Genomic DNA, 24,899 nt, shown 5'->3' on the forward strand with positions numbered 1-24,899 from the left:
TACCTCTGCCCACACCCTTTTCTGAAGAGGTAATAACTCTAGTTTTGATAGACTCTCGGATTATGTGAATATAACATTTTTCATTTGTGAATTGCTGTACTGTTACGGTACCTGCTTGTGTCTGGACTATAGTGCACTTATTTTATTTTTTGTTTTGTTTGTTTGTTTGGTTTTGTTTTTTTTATTATTTGAGTAGGCCATTTGTTAATTTAATAGATTTTTCTGTTTGTATGTATGTATGTTTGTGTTTTAATTATTATTTGTGTCTGTTGCAGCAGCATATTGGTCCATATTTGTTATAGGATTGATGCCTAACAATCTAGAGACCTATTTAACAATTGGTGCATCGATGAAAGCAGTACTGTATACTTGAAACTGTTAAGGTACAAGTTGGTCACAATGTTAAAAAAAGGTATGATCGTTTGCTCTACATTTGCAAATATGCTGCTTTAAAAGGGGGACAACAGCATTTGTGTTGTATATTAAAAACATTTTCACGTACTTGTAGGACTTAAAACAGTGTTAACACCTATAAGCAGCCATTTAGTGCATAGCTTGACATCCTCCCATCAATCCTCTGGGCACTTCTGATGATCTACAGTTACAGTCATCATTTTAATTTTTCTACATTTAGTGATTTCAACATTGCAAAGTATTACCTTACAAAGTTTGCTGCTACTCTGTAATGTTATTTTGCTTGCCATATATTCTCTCTCTAGCTTTCTACCAGACAAAATACTGATCCATTAATTGCTTTGCTACTTTTTGTTTCCGTTCTTTTGTTATTTTGCTGTGGAACTAAGAATGTGAAAGCTGTCAAAGGGTGTTCAATTTTTTTACGAATCACTTTCTAGTTTGGTAATTGAAACCAATGTGATTCATTCCAAAGTAACAGAAGGCTATTTGTATGAAAGAAGGCTTGTGAACAAAGAAAGCTAAGCTGTTGTACATATTCGTAGTTGGCTGTGCATGGTACAAATTTATTAATATGAAGAAATGCAAAATTGTATTGCTTTTGGTATTTCCTATTCTGAGATGAGCAAGTAGCATGTAATGCAATGTTTGACAGGTTAAATAAATCATGTTTAGTTATTGTTTCAATCAAGTAACATTTCCTCTTTTGTTTTATTATTGTAAAGGTGTTTTGTTTTTGTTTTTTCAAAGTTTTAAAGCAAAATGTCAGTTTTTAATTTTCTGTGTGAGCTTTTTAAATGTCATTTTTTGGATTTTTAGTATTTTAACATTTACTTTAATCCTGAAGACACTTTTCGATTGTGTTTCATAAGAGACATCCTGGCCTCCGAAGGTGCAATTCTGCCATTGTACAAACATGAGCGACTGTCCTTATTCCAAAGGCTTTTACAACTCTGGCTTTTTGCCTTTCCCCACTCTGTGGCTCAGCATGATAAGACTGAACTGTCAGCTAGCATCATGTGCTAAGATGTTAGCATCAGACAGGACGCTTTCCACATCAAGGACTGGTAAAAGCTAACAAACCAACAAAAAGGATTGTCCAACAATATAACTGTACATAGATATTGCAACTGCACAGCAGCCAAAAAGAAAAAAAAAAGAACTTTTTAAAAAAATGGATGGATTGTGTCATGTTTATGGGGACAGCCTTCAAAAGGTTGAAACTGGAATTGTTCTTCTGGATGTCAAAGGGATTTTCATGGCGCAATCATATCCTACACAATATGTACTCTTCAACATCTGGGTTACATAGGAAATGCACCCTGAGGTTTTAATAAGAAGAAGCCCCTATGGCTAAAACTTTAAATAAACTAAACCAAAAATGTTATTGATGTTTTATATATAGAGAGTAGTCGCATTAGTTTTTGTTACTGTACTGTTTGAGGTCTCAACTGTACCGTATCACGGTAATAACATGGTTTTGAAACCTTTTTTTTATTTTGTCACAGACCTGTTGTCATAGTTGAAATGACGTTTATTGTAGATGGTATTTGAACAACTTCTGGAAATAGTTCATCAAGTATGTTTGTTGCTCATTGTTGTGATACATTAAAAACTGTATCTGCAAACCAGTTTGGTCGCATCAAATATTTTTCATTTAATTATCTCTTTGTCACGTTCTTATGAAGCTTAGAATGAGTTACAAGCAAATATAATCACATTGTGCTGCCAGGCATTATAATGCAATATGTAAAATTATCGTATCGATAAATATTCTCATAATGTCAATATGTGAGATGCATATCGTCATATTTCAGAGTTTAATTGGCAGTGCTACAGATGGATAGTATCTGTTTGACCTCAGATCTTTTTAGACTTGAGGTCAACGGATGCTGTCGCATTAAAAATTGCAACTCAGGAATGCCTAAACACAATACATCACACCCTGCCAGTAAGACGTGTCCGCCACCAGTGTCAGGGTCACGGAGAAAGTCGACATTCACAAGTCGTTAAATCCACCTAATGAAATTTCACAAGGGCAGCAAAACTGAGGGGGAAGATGAGAATCTTTTCACTCCAGCAGAATCGGTTGTGGCCTTTATTGTTTCGCTCGACACACTTCAGTGTGCACTGAAACAGCCACGACATGTAAAAGCCTTAAAAACAGCTTTTTACTCTACTCCCCCCCCCCACCTTCTGACTTCACCCCTCGCCCTTGACGAATGTGCTCGGCTCGCAGGGTGCAACTGTTCTGCTGAATGGCCCTTTCCTGTTTCTCACCCTTAAAGCACAGGCAGTTGTCGAGGTAGGGCTCCCCCCACATATTACGGGATTGAATTGCATTTGACCTTTGTGGAGAACAATGGCTGAAGGCCTTTCATTTTTCTGGCGTTCTCAGCGCATAGAAGAAGGACTTCTTTACACCGGGTTTGCACTGTGGTGTGCCAATAACTCAAGCAGGAAGACAGTAAGATCTGTATAAATGTGCGTGGGTTTTTGTGTACATAAGGGTATACACAAGTGTGCTATTTGCCAAATTTAAATTTCTGATTTATAGGTGAAACCAAACACAAAACCTTATAAGAAAGTCACTTTTATCGGACCCTATTTAGGGGCCACCCAATTCCAGTTCCTAACTGCACTGTCCTAGAATAAAAAGGACCTCTGACGAGAAGAGTAGTTCATGGTAGTTCAGACACAGCTTTGCTAAAGAGGCCACAGCAGTGAGAGATCTTGCCCTGAATACACGATAAAAGGTTTACTGTAAATTCTAAATGGGGGTTTCTGCAACCCATACATCACTCATGACCATTAGGTTCTACCCTCATGGCATAGTGCAGCCTTCTAGCCACAGCTTTCCAGATGATACAGTACAGAAGCAGCAGTAGAGTCAGATCTGGCTTTGAATAGCCTGCAGCCAATGGATTTTCTCTGGATAATACAATGTTTGGGACAGAGAGGCAGGGATTAGTCCAGACGGATACATCCACCACCCCCCACATGCCCAATCTAATTACACTGGAATCTGTTTAAGATGAAAGCAAGCTCTAGCATCACCACACTAAATACTGGAATTAGTATTCCCCGCATGGGAATTTAATGACAGAGACCGAAAATCCAATCACATTCACTGCCAGTTTAGCCCCTCATGCATTGGGGCTGGACAATGACGAAAAGAAAGAACAACAACAATGATTTGTCTGTCAATAGATATTGACCAACATCACATCTGAGGCCACTTGCATATTGGCGTTACTATGTTGTCGTCCTTTAACGAGGATAAACAGCTTATAATCGGATATTTAGACAGTCTGTTTCTCATGTAAACCTTTGTCATAGCTGACTCTTCCACAAACTATGGCAAAAAGACATTTTAACAACAACAGCTACAAAGGAAGAATACATTTGCTTTAAAACAATCCCAATGCATGGGTTTGTGTTTTCCATTTACAATATATTCATGTATGGGCCCGTCTATGGAATTCAAATTATCAAATACAACACGTCGTTGAGCGAACTTGTTTTGTGGAAAGAGAGGGACTTCGCTTGTCTTCACTCGTTTGTTCTTCTTACTTAGAATGCTGCATTTGCACATAAAATCTAACAGGGATTGGTGAAGTTAGTTATTAATCAGCTCCTTACATCAAAGCCCTGATTGCTGCATAGGAATAGAAACTGTCAAATTATTGTTATCAGGCAGACAGCATCACATCCTTTTTAGTTTCTATTATCTTACAGACTTTGAGCCCACATTCACTGATAAAAAAAACAGAACACATTTTGCAGCATACATCCATACGAAACATTCTCACTGTCTCTTGACTTTATCTTGCCCTTATTATTATTATTCCCCTGCCTAAGTATATGCAGTCAAGGGAACTCTATTTTAAAACCACTAAAATGCAAGCCATATTTCAGCGTCAGGTTGGTGATTAACGGCACAGACTGGAAATAACTCCAGCACCTGGGTTCCATCCACCACACAATATCTCCTACACCTGTGATTCATCCACTAAAGCATTACACCTGAGAAATCAGGAAACCATTGTCCCATGTGCACAAATACTCAACACGAAAACTCATTATTTATTGCTGGCTGTATTTGGGCCTATATGCACCAAAAGCAGAACCTGTTCTTTTAGAGTTAACAGGTGTAATGCAATTTTTCAACTCATCTAACAACTGATCCTGCAAAACTTTGCAACTTCGTACCCCCAGGAGAAAATTCAGTGTGTTTTTTTTAGTAAATGATGAGATAAATATTGTTTGTACAGTTGGCAGCACTGCATCACTGGGGAAGAGGACACAGCGCCAGGCAGCAAAAGGCACAATTCTTGCAGTGATGCATCCTTTAAAATGGAAATAAACATTAACAACATTTCTCTGGATTTACGCAGATGTCAACAAAGCCCACCCACAAACTAACATATGAAAAAAAGCAATCTTATCTTTTTTTTCTGAATTGCTTTCTTTTGGCCTTCCTGCTTTCAGTGTTTACTGCTGCAATACCTCATTTCTGAGGTACAAAAGAAAGAACGAAGGTGAGGAAAATGGATGTGGCAGAAGTACACCTGCCTTATTATTGCATTGTGGATGAAGGATACAATCATTGCTGGCATTTCTACAAGACACACAGCCAACTAACACATATTTTAAAGCGAAAGAAAAGGAGGAGGATGTGTGAAAGAGAAAGTGAGGAAGGCCTAAGAGAAAAAGAAAGAGAAACATAGACAGACAGGCCAACAGGCTGAGACTGAGTGTCAGGGACAGGGAGATCGGAAGAAAGTAGGTGATATAGACAGCGAAATGAGCAAGTGATAGAAGTGAGAGTGAGAGTGAGAGCAGGAGAGAAAGAAAAGGAGGGGCAACCTGAGAGAAATCAAACATGGGCTCAGTGCAACAGAGGTACGTCGGCAAAGGAGCATGTTATGGCAGCCCGCTGGGACTTCCCCGGCAGATCGTTTGTGCTGTTTCCCAATCTGTTCTGAGGAGCGGCACAGCCCCACATGGGGACATGTGAAGGCGTCAAGATGGGATTGCTTAAGACAGATGAAACAAGGTGTTTTTTGATGCCATCTCGAGCGGACAAAAGCCTGATTTCCTGTTTTGCCTGTGACACAAAGGGTGCTGTGTAGTTTGCTGAACAGTTCAAGGCTTTTTGTTGTCAGGGCTGTAAATAACTAAACACATGAGAGGTGAAGTTATGGAGGGGTTGGATCTGTGTGCCAGAAACTGAAAAATATGTGGCTCATTTTCCCTTTTTTTTGGCATTTGTAATACCGTAACACCTGTAACAAACAAACAAACAAACAGTATTACAGTTCCATATATACTTTACTTCAGTGCGGAAACAATGTGTAAAGTGAACATTTTGCCACACTCCCTCTTAGCTCCGGATGGGAACAGCAGTCTTGACATTCACTGGACCTCTGAAATAAAACCACAGTAACAGAGATCAACATGCCAGGCTTCATAATATTACTTTACATTTTAAAGGGTGCCGAGCAGCCAGGCTAAGGTTTTTACAAGGCACGCCGAGTCGTTGGGGAAATAAGGGAGCAATGGAGGAGGGAATAAAGAAATTTTAGGGGGTGATGGGGTATGTCTCACCCTTTGTTAACATACACACACACACACACACACGCACCCTCACAAACTGAAATCATACCATGCGCAGCAGAAGAGCAGGCGGTGAGGAAATAGAAGCTAAATATAAAGCGACACGATGCATTCCCCAGGTCATTCACAGGCCCTGCACCAAATCACAATGCTCCACAGCTCATCGTTCATCACACACACACCCCAGTCTCACAAAGAAAATTATAAAGTAGCCAAATAAGCATGCCTTGTAATTTACACAATCACTGATGAATGGATGAGGAGATGCACTGACATCAAATTGACTCAGATGCTGGGCCATTCTTACGGTTCTCTTTGTATATCAACTCAGCATCCTAGCGGGAACATTTGTAACAAAAAGCTTTTTTAATGTTTAAATGAAATTTTTAATGAGGCTCTGTGTTGCTTTTCCTTTTCAGTCTTTTAGAGCCCTCTAAATCATTAAAACTTACTCTTTCTTTGATTTCAAGGTCATTTGAAGAAATAAGGCTGTCTTAAGTGGCCCTCGGACCAAAAGTGGCCTATATGCCAAAGACCGCAAATGAATGTAGCCTAATGCGTTTTAATTTGCATTCATCTTTAAAAACACAGAAGAGCCATCTCCAAGTTATAATAGGCTGAGATGGCAGTTGGAGGCCCTCTAGTCATTAGTGGCAATGCAGCTCCTCTGAAATGAAGGCTTTTCTCATCTTGTTTTAACTTAAGCCCATTACCTCAAAGATACATTAGCCTGCTGTCCATTGCCTGTTTGTCTGCATATAATATTTCCGTCTGGCTATGTCTGTGCGAGCTTTCATATGTTCACATATGTGCATAGATTCGCTTCCTTTTCCCTCTTGCGAGCACAAACACACGCAACACCGCTGTTCAGCAGACACATGCATGAAAACAAAGGACGTTAGAAACAGGGACCTTAGGAGGAGAGGACATGCATTGTTTGTTTAATCACGTGTTATGAGATGACTCTCTGTAATTATGTTGTCATCTGCCCGCTTCTACAAAACTGGGCCGCCACAGCATGCCTTGCTCTGCGCTTATAATTCCACACTTCAAGCTTTAGCGGTCAAAAGTGAGACTTTCTCTTTTTTTTCCCCCTCATCCCTCATCTTTAGTCTGTTTTTTATTACAAACACCACTGTATAGAGACTGAAAATGTGTCATTTTTTTGAAGGGGGGAGATGTCACATAAAGCCTATCTGACAGACGCTACACATTTGTCAACTCGGTGCATATATGTGTGTAGGGACACAGATGTTTAAATGAACAATTTTGAACTGATGAGACAGCAAATAAGAATGTGTCCTATTAAACACAGCAAGATGGCTCTTTTTAGTTTCTTGTATTCTTCTCATCCTTCTCTTTGAATTTTCATGTCGCCTTCTCTTCTCAGTTCTTTTCCCCTTTCTTTATCTCCCTCTATTCTCCTTCTCCTCTTTGCAGGGATGGGTGGTGTGTGTCTTTGAAAAACTGAACATCTCCAGTGAAATTGGTTTTCTGTGGAGAAACTGATGGATCACTCTGTGTTCCTGACGGGAGCAGGGGGATTGTTTATGCCATACGGACAAATACATGTGTACACACATACACGTAGACACACATATGCAAGGGTGAGGGGACAAAGGGATTGTTTATGCTGAAGCCGAATGAATTTTTACGAGCTCTAGATGGGAATGCTGTTTATGGGGAAATACACTTTTAAGCTGCAAGAGATGTAATCTAGATTGTAGCATTCCCAACAATGAATTATGATTTTGGAGGCAACAGCTGCAGCAGGCTTCCTCTCAACCCCCATTTCTTTGGCAGGCACACACACCACACACACACACCAACAGATTAGTAGCAAAATGTTTCTGCTTTTTAAAACAAATCACACACACACACCGATCATGAGCGTCCAGTGTAAACTTGTGAATGAAACTTTATGTAGTGTTTGGATGTAATTAATAAACACTGGTGCAATTTAAATAAACTTCTAGCTTCTCTCATTATGTGTTTGTGTTCATCTGTTTGGAAATCACGCAATTTCTAAAATTCATAGAATTAGAATTTAAACAAGGGATTTCTGCCTATTTTCAGCCTGAGCAGTGTTATTATCATCATTCCTTTAACACCAGCAGCCTCCATTACAAGAAGTGAGAAATTATTCCATTACCAGCAATCTCTCCTCCTCCTCCTCCTCCTGTTTTACCACAAACGCACACATTTAATACACACGCACATGCTGTGAATGATGGAGGAGAAGCTTGCTTGTAATATTTTTGCGATATCTAAGGTAGTGTTGGCTAACGTGCACACACACAAAACGTTTAAAGTTCTTACTACACACCCGTTATTAGAGAAGCTCCAGACTAACTTACAAGTACAAGACAAGATTTCGTAGAAACTAACGAAGTCTTAAATTTTACCACATTTCAACACCACTCTCACCCGTTTTATGTTTTGGGCTGGCTGTTGCTCTCCAGAGAGAGTTGTTTTTGTTTTTATATGGGAATTAATTTAACTAAAGGCGTTTATATTAAAGCAGGTTTGTATTTAAAGTTTATTTTGGTTTGATTTGAAACTTCTTGCGAATAGGAACTTTGGCGCAGCTTAAAATGGGTGTCGTTTTACTCAAACCCAGTGCATTAATGAACAGCTCCTCTAATACTCTTTCAAATATTGAGTCTGACCTGAGAGATGATACTTTGTCTTTGTCGTGACCAACGTGCCACAGCTGTCCAGTGCAGGAATCAAAAAAGGGGCCCTTGATTTCTCCTGGCATATCACGGCTGAACAAAGGTTGAATTAAAAGCATAGGGCCAAAAATTTGTGATGCTAAACCTATAACTTCTTCTGTAGTCAACTTGTATTAAATGTGTGTTAAAAAAAACTAAAGATTTTTATTCAGATATTAAATTTATTCTGTGCCCCCCCACTCCCTCGCCCCAACCCCCACCCCAGTTTTTATCAGCAGTCATGCAATAACTCGAGCGTAGATGGAGCGAATGTATTCCACCCATATGTATGAATGAATGAATATGATTACCAAGTCTTGGACCCTCTCAAGGACAAAGTGCTGTGTTCCCACTGTGGATATGTGTGTTTGTATGTGTGTATCTTTGTACAGTGCTTTTTAAAACCAGTGCTCACGTTTGTCTGTATTTATATTGTGTGCATGTAGCTTTGAATTTGAATTTGGTAAGCATGCTCTTTTCCTTGCGTGTGTGTGTGTGTGTGTTTGGGGTCGGGGGGTCTTTATGTACAATTAAAGATTCACATAGTGTGTGTGCAGGGACTGTGCTCTTGGACTCCATGCTGCTTGTGGTGGCATAATGACAATCTACTTCCTTTCACAGTGCACGCACACACACACGCACACACAAATAGAAACCCATCTTTTTCTGCTCTCCTTCCTTACCTTCTCAGTGGCTGTCACATTCAAATGCAACCATTTGCAGGTGACGTACCCAGGAAATGCTGTCCTGTAATTGTGTCACTGTATCTTCCTGTGGTGAGGTAGCCGGTGGCTTGTCGCCTGCCTGCTTGTGACTCACCAGAATTACCAACTGAGGGGAGAGAGGGCTGAAGGGAAGAGAAGAGAGGTACCATTAAAATGCAAAATCACCACTGCGGTGCAGTGCGGCGCCTTGCTCCCTCACTCTTTCTCCGAGGCAGCCATCTTATGATGGAACGAGTATGTGTTTGATGGTGTGTGAACGTGTGTCCATTTGACTCAGTGTGTGTGTGCACACATGCATCTACATGTCTGTGTGTTTGATAGAGTGTAGAGTGTAGCTGCAGCGATGAATGGTGAGATGGTGTGGGGTTGGCAGGCGGGTTTGTGTGTGTGTGTGTTTGTGTGTGTGTATGTAGGTGTGTGTGTGTGTGTGTGTGTGTATGTGAGGCAGAGGTGATAAATCAGAGCTAGGTAAAGGCTTTTTAATGCAGCGAACCTCTCCCAGCCTCCATCTTCTGTCAGGGCTCAGTAAAAGATGAGAGCCCCCTGGGGAACAGCACGAGCCCGCAGCAGAGCAGGGCTACACCGCAGGTCTCTCTCTCACACACACACACACACACACACACACACACACACACACACACATATATATTTATATATATATAGATATATATATAGATATATACACATGGGGCCCTGACGCATAGCCAGTGACTAGGCCCTGTGAATGAGTGAATACATGAATAACTGAATCTATTGAATGCATGAATATATAAATAAAACTTTTCACAGGAGCCACGTTTATTGATGAACACCTCCCAAATAAATGTGTTTTTCAAATGATTTCCAAATGAATTCCTAAATGATTTATGGCCAGTGATATTGCATTTATATCAGAGAAAATATTTTTGTAGAAAACAGAATGGATATTTGGTTCATTTCTGCCTGGGCTCCTAAGGTCACACAGAGTCTTTGTCGATGATGTGCCTTGAGTCTTGAAGCGGCCCCAAGTTTCAGGGGGCCGGATATGAAAAATATGTGGAATTTGCCAACATCTGACAATACTTAGTCGGCAATATATCTCCTGTCTGATAGAAAAATGTGTTCTGAATTGCAGATATGCTTTCTTTTCTGGCATACCTTTTTAATTTGACTTTGAGGGAAAACACGCCGTGCTCCTTGAGCTGCTGAATGTTGTGTAGGCATTTGTGGATGGGGCAGCGAGAACTCCAGCAGCTTGGCACAGAAAACAAGCACAAACACTTGAGAACCTAATACTCAACAACGGGCCCACAGTGTCAGTTAGGGGTCCCACAGAGAAAGGTACTGGCAGGTTTGTAGAGATGACAAAAAAAGCTTATTCCTAGCAAGAAATTCTGAAAACCTAGGGGCCTCATTTTATGTCCTTTTTTCATTAATTTGTGTAGTTATTAAAGATAGTAGCATTACTTCCCAGAATAGGGCATTGCACTGTGGCCAAACCACAAAAGTCTTAATCTTGGAAAACTGATGATTACATCATGATTGGTTTTATTTCCAGGGTTTTGTTATGAAAAAAAAAAGAAAAAGACACAACATAATTATGTGAGACACAGGCACAGGCTGCATTTTGTAAATTATGCCACACTATATTTGACCCTGCTCTAACAAGGTCACTTATAATATGCACATATATTAATTTGTTGGGTGCTACAATATAAATATAAATGCATAATTTAGCTGACATGGTCCCAGTTGGAACATTCATCTACCCTGCTTTAATGCTCTACATGTTAAGTTAAAGCACCACACATGCACTATGAAAACTGCAGAGAAAACTTAAAAAAATATGCTTCAATATTTTCCAAGCAACTTTTATTTGTTGGGTTGAGTTTAGCAGATTCTTTTTGGTTAACTCACTGACAATTATTTCACTATGAATAGAAAATGATAACTTAGAAATAACACACTTAAGAAAAAAAATATATACAAGCAACTATTAAGAGTTTGTTGAAGCACTTAGTATTTTGAGTTGGTCAGATTTTAGTAGAACATAAATGAACAATTGTTATTAAAAGTAGCAATAAGGCGGTTCACATTTAAAGTAATAAAATTAAACAGAAAACCTAATAATGTAATATTACAATTTAATAATTTCTATGTAATTAATAAATATATTAAAGCCTCATAGGAAACAGACTCTAGGGTGTCGAATGGTCATACTGTATCAAAGCCCGTGCTGTCTCATATTTACACACAAGTTAATCATTTTGACATTGGCCTCATAAACCTTCAGACGTGAACACTGTGTATCTGCACCCTGGTATGTAGTTATTTAGCATTTCTCTACTAAATACAAATGTACATACTGTAGCTTTAAATTTCACCAATTAGTATCGCATTTTTACTGCACAGTGTTAAAGTCGATTTTAAAATGTAATAAACAGTAACATTTACACAGTAATATTTATTTCATTATGCAAATACTGGGGAACAAAAAGCACGTACACATGCTGGACTACAGTGTGAAAAGAGTGTCTGGCCATCAGGATTTTGATTGATCTAGGCCAGACTAATGTAACTCACCTTATGGTTATTGTGCATATTGATCACTGATGTTCCCTATAAGAACTGTTTATGACAAATATATACACATATAAAAATGGTTATACTTTGATGGTGGCACAAATATAAAACTTAAAAATTGTGATTGATTGACTTGAGGGATATACAGTAATATTCAAATGTACAGTATACAGTATTATGTAAAAATGAAAAACATTCAGACAACAGACTTACTTCAAGAAATAGCTAGAAAACCTTTTATAAACAGAAATACTGTATTTGTTTGCAAGCAAAAGCTAACAGATTAATTACCAAATGATAATCCAGCGATGTCGTACAGTACATGTAGAACTGTAAATGAGACATAACAAAGAAAATCTTGGGACAGTAGATTTTATGAAGAAATGAAAAAATAATTAGAAAACTCCACAGAAATAAAGTATACAGTCTGTATTATAGTCTTATGAGGGAGGTCTGTTTGGGGATTATGAAATCCACAACCTATGTACATTTTTTTAAATCAGGTTTCAACTCTAGGTTCAGCTTTTTGCACCTATATCAGCCCCACAACTGTGTATTTGTGTGTTTAGAAGCCATAGTTGAGATTGCGCTGTGCTGTATTTTGACATGAGAAGGTTAATGTGTATGTTTTACAATTCTTTCTTATGCATGTGTGTCTTTGTGCATCTGTTGGACTGAGCAGGTTAATGCTGGTTGACACATGCAGTTCACTGATCTCCTAGAGGAGTCGAGACTGGCTGCAAAACCTTCACACACAGGTATCCATGGCAACCACAAAAATTGTGTTTCTTTCTTCCCCTGTGAGCTGGAGATTCCAAGATGCTGAAATGCACAAATACATTGTCATTACCAGGCAGCCTTGTACTTAACAGTGTTAGGCTTTTTCTGCCTGCTGTTCTCATTGTTCAGTGTGTTGCATACACATGTAATTTAGAAATTCCTCTTGTTACATTTCTCAGACAGAAACTCCATATTGTTCTTGCAAGCTTGTTTTCTTTACACACGTGAGTATAGTTTATTGGAAATTCCTTCCATCCATGGCTGTTAATGTGTTTACATTCATACATTTTGTTTTTTGCCCTTAACTTGGCTCAGAGATTTAACATGTTAGATCTGGTAACTGATTTAATGTAACGGTAGTCACATTAGCGGGAGGTTATTAGATATTCATGTCACTTTACATGTGCTGTTGCTTGTGTTTGCTTGCTCGTGTGGACTGAGGGACTTGTGGGAGAATTGATTGACAGATAATGGGGAATAAAGATCCGCTCTACTCCACTGTTTTTCTCCACTGCTGACAATTTCTGCCTGATTGCAGAATGATCAGAAGCCACGGAGTACATATTTATGGGAATTAGTCTATAAGTGACCTACTGTAAAACAATATATAAGCACAACGTTATTACAAACAGTCTAAAGAAAAAGATATAAAAACAGGGGCTCCTCCTTTTTTTGCACTTGAGATGTAATTTGTGCTTCTTAAAACTGGACACAAACCACATCTCAGCTTTCTCATATACAATGTTTACTCAATTTAGCAACTTACTAAAAAGAAGTCTATACTAATAAAATTTAAATTTCTCATCTTTTACACTACACAGCAAAGATGTTTCTCTTTGAGTCCTCTTTAAAAGTGTATATGACTATATTGTTCCAAAGAGGTGTACTTGTATTGGAGGTGGGCACAGGCCTCCTTTTTCATCTCTTTGAGGAAATAGGACTAAGCACAATGTGTCCTGCACTGCATTCCTGAACAAGCAGAGGTTCAATCATATTTGCAGAAGTTATCAAAACTTTCAAAGAGCTCAGCTGGTGCCTTAAGCCGCAGGAAATTCAATGGGACATCTGGAGGGATGTGTGCAGATTATTGCTCATTTAGTCTGTTCTAGACATCAGTAGGAAGGGGCCTGAAATGGCTAAAGACACGCACAGACTGGAAAATGCACACTCACTCACTCACACACACACACACACACACACACACACACACACACACACACACACACACACAAACAAGCTTTGGATAGATCTTACCCTAGGCGCACCACAACACACCTGTATATAATCTCCCCCATGATGCCCTCTGGTCATTTGTCCAATCCCCTCACTCCTTCTGTCCTAGCTCATCCAATCAGAGCACAGGTCAGGTAAAGTTTGCTTTCATCTCTTTAGCCCCATGTTTAAGGAAAAAAGAAATGAAATATGAATTTAAAAAAACAAGTTTTTATTCGATGCAGCGAAAATAACTTACTTTTCTTGATAGTTTACAACATTGCAAATGAGAGTTTGACACTTGTTTGTGTTCTGAGTATTTAGTAAAACTTTTGTCAATGGTGCTGCAAGGGAGAAAATGTAATTTGGTGTTAAAATCAAAACTAATTTTAATGTATATCAAGTTTCTAGAAGTACAGTATAAACAACACTTGTATGAACAGTACAAACACAAAATGTTGGTTTATAAAGATGGATAAATATAGATTAGAGGATATGCAGTTTGTTTATTTAGACGTGTGTGACACTAGCCTCCACATTTCTGACTCTTTGCATGCTTGCTGTCAGAGAAATCTTTGTTTCTGATGTGGAGAAGGAAACAGCCTACACTGAAACTTTTTAAAGTTATACACTAGAATAACCTTTATAGATGTATCATAAAAAAAAGGTACCTCTCAGTACATTGTCTTGATCTTTGTATTTGCTATTCTAAACTGCACACATTGAGGTGAACATATACTGTAGTTCGCATATAGATCCCAAATTATCCTGGGTCTTGAGACCAAAAAAGAAAAGGCCAAATTCTATATTTTCCCAAACCAGTGCTGTCCATCTTTCTCAAGGTGTGAAATGCAACCAGACAAAACCTGAACACTACGATAAAAGCTCAGGAAATTACTTCCTTATTTTAGGTGTGATTGATTGTCCCCCTGACCTGTTAGACTGAAGAGGTGGTTAAGAAGAGGAGCCAGACTAAGATAATTGGGCCCGGTGGTATCCAAAGCCCAGCAGGTGTTGAAAGAACTCTCATAACACAGGTAGCTGCAGCAGCTACAGCCCTGAACTCAAGAACACATAGGATTTCACTACCTTGGAGGAATTTTGGTGTTTTATGTTTGGCATGTCTTTTATTGAATAGATGAAATATGAGAGATACTTGTAACTCCCATTGACATATTGGACATGCCACATGAAAAAATATACAGGTGTCAAAACTCCTCTGAGGTGTCAACAAATAAATGGTGCATTTTTTGTCTTATCCTTTCTTGGCATGAAAATAATGTCATTCATTCTTTGAAAGTGATGTTGTTGTTGGAGTTGTCGGAAATATCTCCCATTACAAGAGGGATGTAATTCCCCTACCTGTTGAAAAGTAAGGCACAAGCTTACAGTGTGAGCAGCAGGATCAGAGATGGAATTTTGTTGAAGTGAAAAAGCGCAGGTGTTTTTACTCTTTAATTTCATTAGTGATGCATAGGGCTTTCTGAGTCCTTCTAGCCATTTTAAATGAAGAGGTAAAAGCCAGGCATAAGCCTAAATGATAACATTCTTTCTTTCAGAGAAAAATATGCATGTACGAATCAAAGAATTGCACTATCCTTATTAATATCTGCAAGCCAAGGGCTCTGTTCCAATTAAAGAATACCACAGATGGACCATTCAACAAGCATTCACACAAACGAACCTACAATAGGTACAGTAAAGTACCCAGTGTTAGAAGAGGCTTTTTACTTTAAAAACTATTTAATCAGGAAAATCAATGCCTTACATCAAAGAAATGGAGATGAGGGACAGGCGGATAAAGAGGCTCATCAAAGAAGGAGATCTAGTTAGGGATTCAACGCCCTGATTCCCTTTCTCTTAAAACCTTCGTCAGAGGGGGCACAGGGCCAATTTGCTCCCTAAATGGTTGTGTGTGAATGTGCAGATTGCTTTGCATAGCCGCTGGGAATCTGGGCTTCTTCCTCTTTTTCTTCTCCACACGGAGCCTGTGAATTAGAAAAGATCCAAAGACAGATAGGCTTAACGGAGCCCTAGCTTCCTTAAGTCCAGAGCCCCGTTCCAACTTCCAACTAATTCAATCCATGGCCTAACTCAATTAATAGAGTTTAATGTTTCTTTTTTATCTTTGTCTCTTTCCTAGGGATTGGGGACTTCAATTAGAGTTGTAGAGAAGCAAAAAGGTTTGGATTGTATCTGTCTGAATGTTAAGACAATGACATGTCCCAGTGGCATTAGGGTTGATCATATATGCATCCTTAATCTCACTGGTGCATTAATGTAATGTACTGCATAAAATATTGACAGCCAGTCTTTCTTGTCTCTCACTGATATGCTTTGCTATAGGATTCATTAGACAAAATGTCCTTGATGTGAGAGAGGATGTCCAAGTATTCACGTGATGTTTTTATATTCTACCAGACCAATCACCATTTAGGATTGTAACCCCCACCTGGAGACACTAATTCAATGTTTCTATATGTGCTTTACAATACAATATTAAATTTGGCCTTGCTCTGACACCAAGAACAATTTATCACGTACAAACCTGCTGAAGAAAAAAATAAAGATCACATTGGTCAGTTACATAAATAATTAACAATCCGCCCTGCCAACACTCCGACCCTGTATTCTTCAGGGCATTCATGCACCTCATGAGGACAAATATTTCATGCTTTATCCTCTCTTTTCAAAAGAAGCAGAAACCTCATCTGAGTGCAAATGTGTGTATGTTTTTCCGAGCCAGTAGATCTGAGACCAGCTCTGCGCAATAGGCTTTCTATCATGCCTGCAGTTCCGATTGATTGTCTCAGCAATCAGCAATTAAGCTCTAGTGATCAGAGCTGGAGAGGGGAGGAAGGGGGAGGGAAGGAGAGGTGGGAGGTATCCCCCCCCCCCCACCACACTTCTCTCTTGTCAGCCCAGGAAAGGCTTCACTCAGCTGGGGTGCGTTTGGCCTGGGGCTTGGCTCACTGGTGGAGGTTAACTCCAGCATAAATAAGCATCTTTGGACTCATTACAGGGATTAGAGAGTAATTCGCCTGCAAGGAAGGAGACGACTGCCAGGGTTTTGGTACAGTTTACTACAGTCTTATAAGGGCGAGGGCCCTAGAGATTACAGAGGGAGAGAGATGGAAAGGCAGCATAAGAGAGAAAGGCCAAGGGAAACGAAAGGCTGGCTGTCAAGTGTATGTGTGTGTGAGTCAATCCAAGCCCCCGGCTGCACCCTTGATCTTGAGCATGTTGGGGTGCTGTGAAAACGGATAATGGGAGTTAGAACGACCAGGCCTGTCTAGAGAGAAGTGTGCTGATTGTTATAACTTTCCCTCATCTCTCTCCTCCACTTAACTAAATAAACACCCAAGAGGTAGCACTCTATCAATTTTAATGATGTTGAAATACAATTTAGGCACAAAATACACAACAAATGCTAATTTGGCCATGATGAGAGGCATCAGAAATTCCTCCCATTATTTATTCAGCTGACTTTCTGCATTTTTCATCAGAACAAATATTCCCATTTCAACAAACACACACGCGCACTAACACAGAGCCAATTTTGAGCATAAATCAACACGTTCACTCATCAAATATATGCTCTGTGTGGTTCTCTGTAGTCTGTCCACTGCACTAAAGACAAATAGTTCTGTCCAAAGTCCAGCTGGAGAAAGGAAAGGGGCAGGGGATAGTCAATATATGCACACATACATTAAACATAGCAGGTCGATGTGTGTGCAGAAATTATTATTATTATTATTATTAGACATCATAAAGAGTGAAGTCCAGTCATAAACCTGTACACAATAGATATGTATAATAAGTCAATGTTTTTTTTTAAAAAACAGGCTTCGATCACAAAATAATTTTTATTTGTCACAGTGTCAATGTATAGTTCTTCAATTTGTAATATACCTTATAAACGATCCCCTTAATTTCAATATAAACTCAACCTTGACTTCACATCATCACGTGCGAATCATCTCCACTTCCAACTTCACCGGCATGGGCTGCCCTGCCTCTGCGCCACATTTGGGACAGGTGAGGCAAGTGTCTGCAATGCTGTGACTTCTGATGCAATAGTAACAAAATACATGATGGCAGCCCACTGTGTGAGGCATAGTGGGCCACTCTCTACACAGTCCACACTCTTTCCACACACCTTTCCCTTCTTCCACTCTTTCCCTATCAGCACGTTCTCCAAAAACAATCGAAGACACCACAGCCTTTAATCTTCTTGTATTTATCAGTGGTAACAAGAAGATTAGGAACTCAGCGAAACCGTGCCACAGCAGCTCCCGGTTCATGTACTGGTAGGTTATGTCTCGAACAATGTTGGATTTGCTGAAAACTGCCCGAGCTCCCGCGATCCTTTCAGCTAGAACAGGATGTTGACCTCTCCGTAGGAACACAAGGAAGTTGATGAGACTTGCTATTTGGGCAACAGTAGAAACAAGGGTTAGGCTACTGCAGAGACCCCGTTGGAGTAAACCACAGTCTCTTTGAGATAAAGGCCCTCCAGGACTCAAACCCAAACACATCAGCAGGCTGTGGGAACGCTCCTGAAGCCAGCGGGGGCCCACAGTGAGCAAGCCTAGGCTCAACTTCTGCCTGCGAGACAGAGGTCTGTAACGGGGAGACAAGGAAAGGTTGTTGTGGTAGCGCAGGCTCAGTAAAGATTGGCCCACAGTGGCACTGCTGCGGTACAGAGTGAATCTCCACAGGAGCAGCTGGAGCAGAGCTTTCAGTTCAGGCTCCACAGGGGTGAGCAGGCCTGGACGGCAGTTCTGGAAGCATTGGGAGAACTGGGTCCATACAAGTTGTTCAAGGGCTGAGTCTAGCTCGAGGGCATCCAGCTGACTGATGCGTAATACTGGGGTCTTTGGGTCAGCATCCTTCTCTGGATCAGAACTTGCAGCTATCCATTTTGGGTTGTTATTTGCTTCTAAGCCGGCTGGAAAAAATATAACAAAAAACTGTTTGGATGAATTCAATTTTACAGTTCATACACATAGAAAGTAAAATAATATCCCCAATGATGGACCATAAAACAGACGCAAGATCCAGGTTGTGAAAAAAAAAACCCCAACAACACAAAAACAAAAAACTATAACTTTACATAATAATTTTCCTTAAAACTGACAATAATCATGGAACGTCAAATGGCACATTTCACCTGAGATTTAGATTGTATTAAAAGACATGGGCAACACTATATACAGAGGCACTATACAGATGAACTATTAAAGGATGGCTCGGTTGTTGGGAGGAATAAGACCCTGGAGGTGAAGCCCATCCTGTTAGGAAGATTATTTTCTCTTTATAAATAGGAACGGAAATCACTTTTCACATGTAAGACCCATCCTTAATGCTACCTTAGAGTTGAGCAATGCAGAGGAGCAGGGAGTTTCAGACTACTGTCTCCAGCCAAATGCAAAATACACAAACCAACACATACATGGTGGTCTTACTAGACTTGTAAGGACGCTCAGTGGCATAACACTTTTTCTGAATCCTTACTCTAACCATCACAACTAAATTCGTACACCTAAACCTAATTTTAACCTTAACCTCAAACAGGTCATTGAAATTTTCATGACTGGCCAAAATGTCCCCACAGCAATAGCTTTCAACTAAAATGTATCAACACAACCCCAGAAAGACGTGTACATGTACACAAACACACACACACATACATAGGAGGCACAGCCCAGGGGCTCTTGCTGCCTGCTCCCCCTGGAGATAGGGGTGTGTGTACAAATCACATCACTAGGGATTAGGCTAACGGCACAGTCTCTGGTACACCGTAAACATCTGCCAAATGTGGAACAATTTTCCTTCCTCTAGAGCTGACTCCATATGGGATCTCACCATTGTGATGTGTGGGCTATTTTGTGCTGCATACGATTCCAAACTGCTCACAGTTCCCCCAGTGTTATCTGGCCTTTCCTCAAATGAAACGCTTAAGAAGTGGAAGACTAACTAACACATTGAGAGACAGAGCAAGAAGACCACAGAGAGAGAGAGAGAAAGAGAGAGAGAGGGGCCTTTTTTTGACAGTGGCTTTTGTGTCTTGCTGAACAGGATTTGTCACGAAGCTTTAAAAGAGATTTCAGCTGGGTAAATATGGCAGTCTTGACAGAAAGAGAGAGAGATCATGGTCACTTTAGACATTTCTCAAGGAGGTAAAGTAAAAAACATTCTAATATGTAGTGGCAATGCTTTGTTTATTGTGGTGCACAGGACCATCTGTGCATTCACGACGTTTCAATAGAGCCAGGATACACCGTCCAACAAAGTTAGAATTAGCAAAAAGACTGAGTTCATGCTGAAGTAAGCATGTGTGACAAATTCATTGAGCTGCATTTGAAATGCTGCCATGTTTAGTGACTAGAACGAACCTCGCCTGTGATGGAAGTCGAGTTTGGATTAAAGAAAAAAAGAGAGAAAGCTAGTCTGAATGCATATGCTAACCAATAAACAGGCACCATTTGTTTAGTATAATCTGAAAGTTTTTCCTCGATGGGGACAAATGTGCAGATTATGTTCCTGTGTCTGTGTGTGAGTGTGTGTGTACTGAATGTCAAAGGTAGCCTTGAATGATGCAGAGCTCTAATACAGAGCTAAGCTAATTAGACCATAGTTCTATATTTGACATAGTTTTAAAGTTGGGGACACTGACATAATTGGTTCCCTAACCCCTTACCCTAGCCATACCTACCACGATGGAATGGCTAACCAAATCCTTTATAATATCCATAACTTAATTCTACCCATAAACCCTAAAAATACAAGTATCAAATATTTGAACCTGTGAAGACTGGAAGAAATGTCCTCATAATGATGGCACAGAACTAAATTTTGTTCACACAGAAGGACACGTACACACAAACACACACACACAAACACAAAAGCCCTCTCGAGAGAGTAACCCCGGCCGGGTCCAATATTCTTTTCAAAGCCTTTATCGAGCAGTTTACAAGTTATGAATGAATATGTTTTATTTGGGAAAACACGGTATTGACAGCCACCTATCAATAGTAATGTAACTATTGTCAGGAGTCTGTCAATATTAATGTAATTATGATGTAGAGGGATCAGAGGGATGCTGGAGTCGGGGGCCAAGTAACATCTCCTGCCCACTGCCATATCAATAGCTGGGATTGCTATTGACAGCTTCCCTTCAGACTTGCAGCACTTGCCAAATATATAACAAGCAGACACTTCAGTCAATGCCGGGCTGCCTATACAAATTAAGCATTTGAATTTACAGGGCTTTTAACGTGGACAGCTGGAAATCCATGTTCCTTATGTAATAGTCAAAAGTCACAGTCAATGCCAGTGTTTACAGAGTACTGACATCGTATGTGTACAGACAGCAGCATTTGCACACACAAAGTACACAGTGATACAAGCAGACAGAGTACTTCTCTGATGTATTCACTCACACACACCAGATGTAATATATTGACTTGATAATTCTCTCATGGGTCAGCCAACCAATGAATCCTAGAGCCAAAATGCCCTCTCTTGGAGAGTTGGTGGCAGACATCCAACAGAGTCAGAGGGCAGGTTACAAGAGTTTACTGGAAATCAAAGGCAAATCACCTCAAGTCGAGGGTCTGGCTTTTCTATCAGAGTTGCCTAAATTGCTTAAAAAGAAGCAACTTCCTGGGAACATTAAAGGGTATTCTGATTCCGGGCAGATTAGATTTTTCTTCCCCCTTTCCCTTACCCTGTGCATCTTGTTCAGACAAAGTGCACTGATTCAAGGTTGACTACCATAGCAACATCCGATCTGAGAGGGAACACATTGCAACATTGCTTTAAGGCAAAGTGAGCCATGACCAGTGTCAGGAAGGAGAGAAGAGGCAACAAAAGCGCACCTAGCATCAGACTGAAGCCTCAAAGCTGCACTGGGCCCTCTGGAAACTAGACAACATGTTGTGACGACAGTTACCCAATAGAAAGACGGTCAGACACGTTAGACAGCACTTCATAAAACTCCCAGCTGGGAAACTGGAGCTACTGTCTATTGATATGGTGAAGGAAAAAAAATGGGGGCAAGGATAGCTAAAAAGGCAAAATGAGGGACGGGAAAAACAGACAAACACAAACCTCTCCTTTGAAGCTGACCTTGAAACTGACTGTCACAATAAAGAAAGGTGGGGGTGCAGGGTCATTTGTGAAAAATACACTGCTCAGCCATTCTGAGCTAGAAGTCCGGGCCAAAGTCTATAGAGAGCAGAAAGGCTGCACTTCCTTTTTGACCTTGAGTTTGGCGTCTAAAGAGGGTGGGGATGCTTAGGCCAGGGGACTAGAGTAAAGAATGGGGGAAGCTAGGTAGGTGGAGTATCTCAGGGGGACTGTGGTTTGCTTTTTTGCAGCAGACAAGTGCTCTGATAGCACTCGCAGGTCATTCCATGCCAATTGGAAACTATATGTCCAAAAGTCTCAATTTAGTTGGTGCGTTGTAGTGTTAAAATTCCGTTGCACTTAGCTATGGCTATTAACATAATTGCGGAAAGGAAATGCATAAATGTTCACTTGACTTTCTATGATGCTTGTAGCAAGAAATACACTATGCCTTGGCAATGCATGCTAGATTACAAATTTTCTTCTCCTTCTCATGTAAATTAATTTGTGTAACAGCTGTGGTGAGTAAAACCTATTTCTCTGAGCACTCCAGTCACGTTTTCTTTTAAAACTCTCCACCCCCTCACTTTATTGCCCTTCTGTTGCCAGGAATGAGTGCAGGCCTATTAGATGAGGCCTGCTAATGTCCTCACTACGAAAACGGATGAGAATGTCAGATTTAGAACTTTCAGAGAGTGATGTCATACAGCAGACCACAGGCATTACAGGGACACCAAGATTACCCAGGCGGTAACCAGACTAATTGTTATGAGTCTGTTTCATGAAAAATGAATGTGTGCAAATGCACATAGGAGTCTTTAGACTGTGTGTGTGTGTGTGTGTGTGTGTCTCTGTGTCACATACTAATACTTTATCAAGGTTCTCTCCCTCTAATCACCCAAGACTCCTCCGAGCAATGGGGTGAGGGCCAAGTTAATGCCTGAACACAAAAAATGCACAATGGAACATCACATCTGACACACAAAAAAAGTGCTCTGCTTAATCTGGTCTGCTCAGAAGGTAAATTATTTAAGAGAATTAATTGATTTCATGAGTATGAAGGTTGAGTATGCTAAGGCTGTATGAGTAATAAGTACAGGGGGTTTGCAAAAAACAACTTAAAAAGTCATGAAACATTTAGAGGGCGGAGAAGCACAATGAATGTGAACAAAAAAGTGGAAATAATAAATGAGAGAACTGAAATTGCGTCTTAGGAGTCAATGAGAAAGCACCGAGGCCTCACCTCATGCAAATAAAATGTGTTATCCTGGGGAATATTTTATCAGCACACTTCTTAGCTTCTCTTTATGCAAAGAAAACACAGTAACAATAAAAAAGAACCCATTTGGTCTGTTTTTTTCAATCTGTGCCACAATTAAAACGTATGTAGGAACAGAAATTCAGAAATTAGGTGGAGCTACTTTATCTTCTGTCATATCAAAATAAATTTGGAGGCCACTGCATGATGAGAGATTTAAGAGTATATCAACAGTCAAACCCAAAGGTATTCCAATGTCCAAAAGACAGCACAATGTAGGACAGCCATGGGGGTCGCCCATGGAGCTAGTGCTGGGACACGGCTGGTGGATAGTCTGGGATTTGATCCCGCTGACTTCTGCATCTCATCCTGCTGCTCTACCCATTAAGCTACCGAGATGATATAAATCATATCAGTTTCTCAAACATGGCTGATTAGTTAGAACACAACTTTCACAAAACCCTTTGGCATGTGCGTATGTTTTTATTGTTGCCAAAAACCTACTAGTATTCTATTAAAAGTGAAATACTTTCACCATGAGTACAATGAAAACTCTACCGCCTTTATCACTGTATGAAATGAACTCATGATCCCACAGTGAGATGACAGATAATTTAAACTTCAATGACTCCCTTAAAAACACACTCATTAAACCAAATGTTTAGTGCTCTTGATGCATGCACCTATACTTCAATCTCATGCAGTCAGCTAAACTATGTTGTCTTTAAAACAGCATTGTCTCTTAATTTAAACTTTTGCACATCAGTCTTTACCAACAACTATAATCCAAATCTGCTCCATTTTGATAATAAGGCAAGAGCATTATGTGATAATCACAGTAGGGATTAGGGTTTGGCAGAGTGTGTGTTAGCAGTGCAGTCGAAGCCCCTGGAAAAAAGAAATTTAACCATGAGGCAGATAAGAGTAGAGGAGTGATGATTGACATGAGAGAAATGAACTAAGTAGTCTAAAAAATCAATAAGATCAACGTTGCCTTGAATCTCAATGTGGATGGTTTTGATCCCGGGCACTGATTATTTGGGGAAATAATAGAACCATGTGCAGAGCAGCAGAGCATCCTCTGAAAAAACACACCGAATCGCCAGGGTACCACCCAAAGTTGCAGTTGAAATATAGCTTCAGAGAGCTCCTAATGAATGCTAATTCACAATAACTCGTGTGAACATCGATAAAAATATAGGCGAAAAGGCAGCAACGACGAGGGGAAAATGTTAGGTCGAGACTCCGTACAGTAGGAACGAGACGTGCCACATGTGAGCTTTCTGAGGAAATACCACGGATTAGTGTTCTTTAAACACAAATAGGTATACTTACACATTTCTTTTAAACAGAAGGCAACGCTACTATAGCCCAGTCTTCCCCAACTCGACGAAAACAATCTATACTTCCGTGTTGTACATCTTAACCCCGCCCCTAAAAGAAATATCACCAATGGTTTGCACGAAGGTCACGATTACGGTG

At 40.0% G+C, this 24,899-nt stretch overlaps 2 protein-coding genes across 3 annotated transcripts in view; one reads left to right on the forward strand and one right to left on the reverse strand.

Moving 5' to 3' along the window:
- zfhx4 (zinc finger homeobox 4) overlaps positions 1–2,045 on the forward strand; it is an 82,261-nt gene extending 80,216 nt beyond the window's left edge. For both annotated transcript variants that reach the window (XM_067485937.1, XM_067485936.1), the window contains exon 12: positions 1–2,045. This exon is cut by the window's left edge and continues 2,338 nt beyond it. The gene's annotated coding sequence lies outside the window, so the exon portion shown is untranslated.
- A 14,915-nt stretch (positions 2,046–16,960) lies between these two features.
- pex2 (peroxisomal biogenesis factor 2) lies at positions 16,961–24,855 on the reverse strand. Its single transcript, XM_067486837.1, has 2 exons — positions 24,753–24,855; positions 16,961–18,977 (listed from the first exon to the last, which is right to left on the reverse strand). The coding sequence occupies exons 1-2, from the start codon at positions 24,754–24,756 to the stop codon at positions 17,992–17,994; spliced, it is 990 nt and encodes a 329-aa protein (XP_067342938.1). The 5' UTR covers positions 24,757–24,855; the 3' UTR covers positions 16,961–17,991.
- Between the last annotated feature and the right edge of the window lie 44 nt (positions 24,856–24,899).

Source organism: Channa argus, chromosome 19 (assembly GCF_033026475.1).
Source record: "Channa argus isolate prfri chromosome 19, Channa argus male v1.0, whole genome shotgun sequence".
In the NCBI taxonomy this organism is placed as follows: Eukaryota; Metazoa; Chordata; class Actinopteri; order Anabantiformes; family Channidae; genus Channa; species Channa argus.